The sequence below is a fragment of the Rutilus rutilus genome, assembly GCF_951802725.1.
Source record: "Rutilus rutilus genome assembly, chromosome: 8".
Lineage (NCBI taxonomy): Eukaryota > Metazoa > Chordata > Actinopteri > Cypriniformes > Leuciscidae > Rutilus > Rutilus rutilus.
The window spans coordinates 11,415,883-11,420,785 of NC_140222.1; the positions used below are offsets into that span (position 1 = coordinate 11,415,883).

General features: G+C 36.0%; 1 protein-coding gene across 1 annotated transcript; it reads left to right on the top strand.

Moving 5' to 3' along the window:
• The first annotated feature begins 859 nt into the window (after nucleotides 1–859).
• LOC311294952 (SLAM family member 9-like) lies at nucleotides 860–4,574 on the top strand. Its single transcript, XM_084416074.1, has 5 exons — nucleotides 860–1,499; nucleotides 1,809–2,126; nucleotides 2,224–2,337; nucleotides 2,712–2,791; nucleotides 4,445–4,574. The coding sequence occupies exons 1-5, from the start codon at nucleotides 1,061–1,063 to the stop codon at nucleotides 4,499–4,501; spliced, it is 1,008 nt and encodes a 335-aa protein (XP_084272200.1). The 5' UTR covers nucleotides 860–1,060; the 3' UTR covers nucleotides 4,502–4,574.
• Nucleotides 4,575–4,903: the final 329 nt, after the last annotated feature.

Below are 4,903 nucleotides of genomic sequence, written 5' to 3' on the forward strand. Positions count from 1 at the left end.
CAACTGTATCACACACCGGACGCGCACTTTCTCAGTTTATTGTTATGTTTAAGGACATTATGGAATTAAGATAATGTCTGTACGTTATGTTATGTTATAATCATTGCTATAAGTCTGCAGTCTGAACACTTTACCCCTCAGAGCGTCCGTTAACTGAATGAATTGAGAATATCACCTGAAAATCCGATACACACTAATTGTAGCCTACATTTATTGAATGGTAGCCGATTTATGCACGTGTAAAACATATCCCGCTACTGAAAACTCCCAGTTGCAAAAAAAACGCAGTGCCATAAGCAGTTGTAACACCGCAGGTAAAGAGTGTTGCGATGTGTGACATGGTCAAGGTCGCTCTCTAGTTTGTTAGCGATGTATTGCGCAAATATTGCGCGTCGATCAAATCGGTATTCTTGCAACAATTTTTCATCACTAAAATGGTCCAAAGGGATCTCCCTATCCCTAAAAATGTTTCTTGGTACATAATGATCTTCGGCTGGTTCCATAAATTCAGCCATGTCGTCTTATTTTTGTCCACGTTACTCTTAAGGTTACGATTTCCAAACCTTAAGTTATACTTAGGGAAATGACCGTTAAGGGGTTTTATGCAACACTTAACGCTTTTTAAGGGATTATTTAAGGGAAAAAACAGCATTTAAGGGAAATTCTAAATGTTTATGACGTTTCACTTAAAGAAACCCTTAAGTAACACTTAAGGTTTTTTTTCTGCAACACCCTTAGGTTTAAGGGAAACATAAGGGCGAACTTAAGGGAAAATTACACTTAAGGTGTTTTATGCAACCGGGCACAGGGCTTTAAGGGCTGTTCATTTGGTGTTTTAGTTCAAGTATGTTTCTCTGTGAAACATTAGTGGAGTGTTTTTCATCTGCTTTTCCTGATTTGCACTATTTGGCTTCCCATAATCCTTCATTCTCCAGAGCAGAGGCACTGAAGGAGCCAATCAGATTTAAGATGAGACACAATCACCTGTGTGGCTCCTCCCACAGATCACCTGTATTGTGATAACAGTGTATTGATAACTAAAAATAACATCACAAAAAAAATGAATCCCACTACTTCTGTGTCTGTGCTGCTGTTCTTCATTACAGTTACAAAACTGATTTATTTAAATGATTTGAGACCCTTAATCTGTGATAATCTCTGTTCTCCAGGAGTGTTTGGTGACACAGATGCAGTGAAGTCAGTGTCAGTGATGGAGGGAGATTCAGTCTCTCTAAACTCTGATCTTACTGAAATGATGGATGAAGATCTGATTCTGTGGAGGTTTGGAAATGAAAACACTTTAATAGCTGAAATCAATGTACTGGCCAGCAGAATCACTGTATATGATGATGATCCTGATGGGAGATTCAGAGACAGACTGAAGCTGGACGATCAAACTGGATCTCTGACCATCACAAACACCACAACTGAACATACCGGAGATTATCAGCTAGAGGTTAAAAATCGTGTGAGCAAGAGTTTTAGTCTTACCGTCTACGGTGAGTTAAATCATTTTTATAATTAAAGTGCATAAATCCTAAATAGTTGATTTTTCAATCTTAAAATTATAAATATTGAGATACACACATATTTCTGACTTTCCTTTTCAGCCTATTGAACACTTTCCTTTTGATTAATTATTATGAAGCTGGCATCTCAAATATTATTTAAAAAATAATAATCTGGAATCACAGTATAGTCTACTGAGTGTGAATGACATCAGTAACTCTCTCAACACATTAAAATAGTCATAAAGAGCCGTCTTATTTACTGATATGATTGATCCTGATTTATCTAATCTTTCTCAGCTCGTCTACCTGTTCCTGTCATCAGCAGAAGAGACTCTTCACACTGTTCTTCATTATCATCATCATCATCATCATCATCATCATCATCATGTTCATTGGTGTGTTCATCAGTGTTGAAAGTGTGTGATGCGACTCTCTCCTGGTACGCAGGAATCAGTGTATTGTCCAGCATCAGTGTGTGTGATCTCAGCATCAGTCTCTCTCTACCTCTGGAGGTGGAATATCAGGATAAAAACACCTACAGCTGTGTGCTGAACAATCCCATCAGCAACCAGACCACACATCTGGACATCAACACACTCTGTCACACATGTGCAGGTACCACAGCACTGATGATATATGTGTGTATTTACTGACCTGTTCTCTGTCTTCTGTTGAAGATCACACACATTCACTTCCATGTTGTCCATTACAGATCAAGGCGTACCCTTATTTTACATCGTCCTGATCTCTGCTGGATCTCTGATGATTGTTGCTGGATTTGGGATCTTCTGGATCTGCTGGAAACACATAAAAACTGATAGAGAAGGCAAGAGTTAACAAATAATAATAAAATCTACTCCAAAGCCCATTTCATTGTTTAATATTTAAATATGTATTTATGTAGGTAATGCCATTTAGTTCTTAAATGATGTTGGTTATTGGTTGTTGCATTGATCTGAGCAGCGCTTTACTTGTCTCACACACAAACACTGATTCTGTATTTACTTTTACTCTGGTAATAGTGATGTTTTGTGTGTGTGAAAAGTAATAATCTCATATTCCATATTGCCATTTTAAAAATTTCAGTATTAAATATATTTAATTAATTGTGTGCAATAACTTTGACAGCCTAATAATCACACATGTTGTAAAAAACGGATCTAGATTTGTATTTTTTATTTCTTCCTGTTGTTCCAACAGTTCAGATTTGTGAAGATAAGAAAACTTCTGTTGTTATGTCACTTCATCCATCGTTCTATGAAAGAAACACACAAACATTGGTAAGATCATTTATCATTAGTTTCTGTCAGATGGAGATCAGTGTGTGATTGTGTTTCTATAATCATCATCACGCATCAGATATTTTCAAAAGAAGCTATTTTATTGTTAACACTATTATATAAAATATTTGAGTAAAAGTCATCTATAGTTGATTTCTGTCAGGACCACTACCGTCAAATACGATTGACAATTAGCATACAGTTAGTCTTGGCGGTATGTTTCCGTTCTGGGCGAGAACTCCCTGCGCTTCATGCAGCCGAGCATGGATAAGAGCAGCAATAAACCCCCTTGGGGTAAACAGAACAGAACCATGAATGTATGCAAATATATTTAATTCAAGATTTTAAAGTACAACATAATTCGAGAATTTATTCTGATTCAAGGGGAATCAGAATGCCAAATCCTGACTAACGAGAGGTGGAGCTGGGGATGGAGGAGGGTAATTAGCTCCTGAGAAATGCGATAGCTGCTGATAATACTGAAGGAGCTTATATATGTATACGGTGGTAGGTGTCGTATTCCTATAGCCCATACACAAAAGAAATATATGTAAATATATTTTATAGTGTCAAAAATATATGTGGCATATATTCCAAATACATAGACGTTGTCCACTTATATTTATCATTTTGAAATATATTCTGAAATATAACAAAAATATATGTGTGAAATATACATAAGTGTGAAATATATTTACATTTATAACATATAATGTAAAATATATGACAAAATATATGGTCAGAAAATGTTTAGCTTGCTAAAGAAGGATCGAAAATGTATTTTGATCATAATTCCTCTACCTTTTCCCCTATACACAACAGTAGGCTACCATATTTCACTACTGTATTATGACACACAGCTATAATAAATACTGTACTTACATTTAAATGACTGCAATGTAAAATAACAGATAGTTGCTTTCCTAGGACTATTAGGCCATATTAGGTGGCATGTACCTAACACTAAGTGGAATTATTAGATTTATTGTTGTTTTATAGACATCTTTCCTGAAGTCATTTAAATATTGAAAATATGCACAATATTGATGATGCAAGTATAGCAGTGACACTCCAACAGTGAAGTGCACTTAAACAATATAGAACTCAGTGTCTAACAACTGAGAAAAAACTCTGCATTCTGTGTTGTTTTCTACTGGCCTACTGGTTAGGGCTTTGGGCTTGTAACCGAAAGGTTGCCGGTTCGATCCTCGACCGGTAGGAAAATGTGGGTGGATGAAGCAGAGCACTGCTCTCCCACATCCATGGCTGAAGTGGTCTGGATCTAAAAAATAAATTGAAAATGTTCTGTTTGTTTGTGAAAATGTTGACTTTTTAAATTTCAAAATATATTACATATATTTAACTAAAATATATTTATTGGGCCAATATCAAATATTTGCATATATACCAAAAATATATTCTGAAAATATATTTAAAATACATTTCTTTTGTGTATGGGAGGTAGATGTGAAACTCTTCAGTTCAGGCTAATATTAATACAATAATAATCTATTATTATTACAAAATTGTCAGTTTTCCCATTCAGCTTGTGTTATCATTTAACATAGTTAGGCCTTTGCAGTTCATGCTAATATTTGTTTTTTGTTTTTATTAAAATATCTTATTATATTTGGTGTGATGTGTTTTTTACAGAACGCTGCAGTGGAGAGTCACGTGGAGTATGTCTGTCAGCGTGAGAAGATGATTTAATATTTCAATATAAAGTACCAGTTCCAGGTGTAGGATCATTACACATGGTATTAATATTAAAGGTGCTCTAAGCAATGTTGGGTGAAGTCACTTCTTGTTTACGTTCAAAGTATTGTCAAACAAAACGGAGGCTAGCTCGACCCTCCCTCCTCCTCATCCCCTCCCCCTCCCTTCCGTGCTTCCTGAAACAGTCATGAACCATTTAGAAAAAACAAACTGGATTTACACACCTGTCCAGCAAAAACAGATCCACCGGAATGTTGGATTGGAAGTTTCAAAATTTTCAAGAATATACATTTTTAACGTTAGTCGTTGTTAGGACATCTCTCCTCTAGCTAACTTCCCTCTTCATGCTTCTCTCTCCTCCACTCCCCACACAGCCCTTCATGTGCACGTGCACTA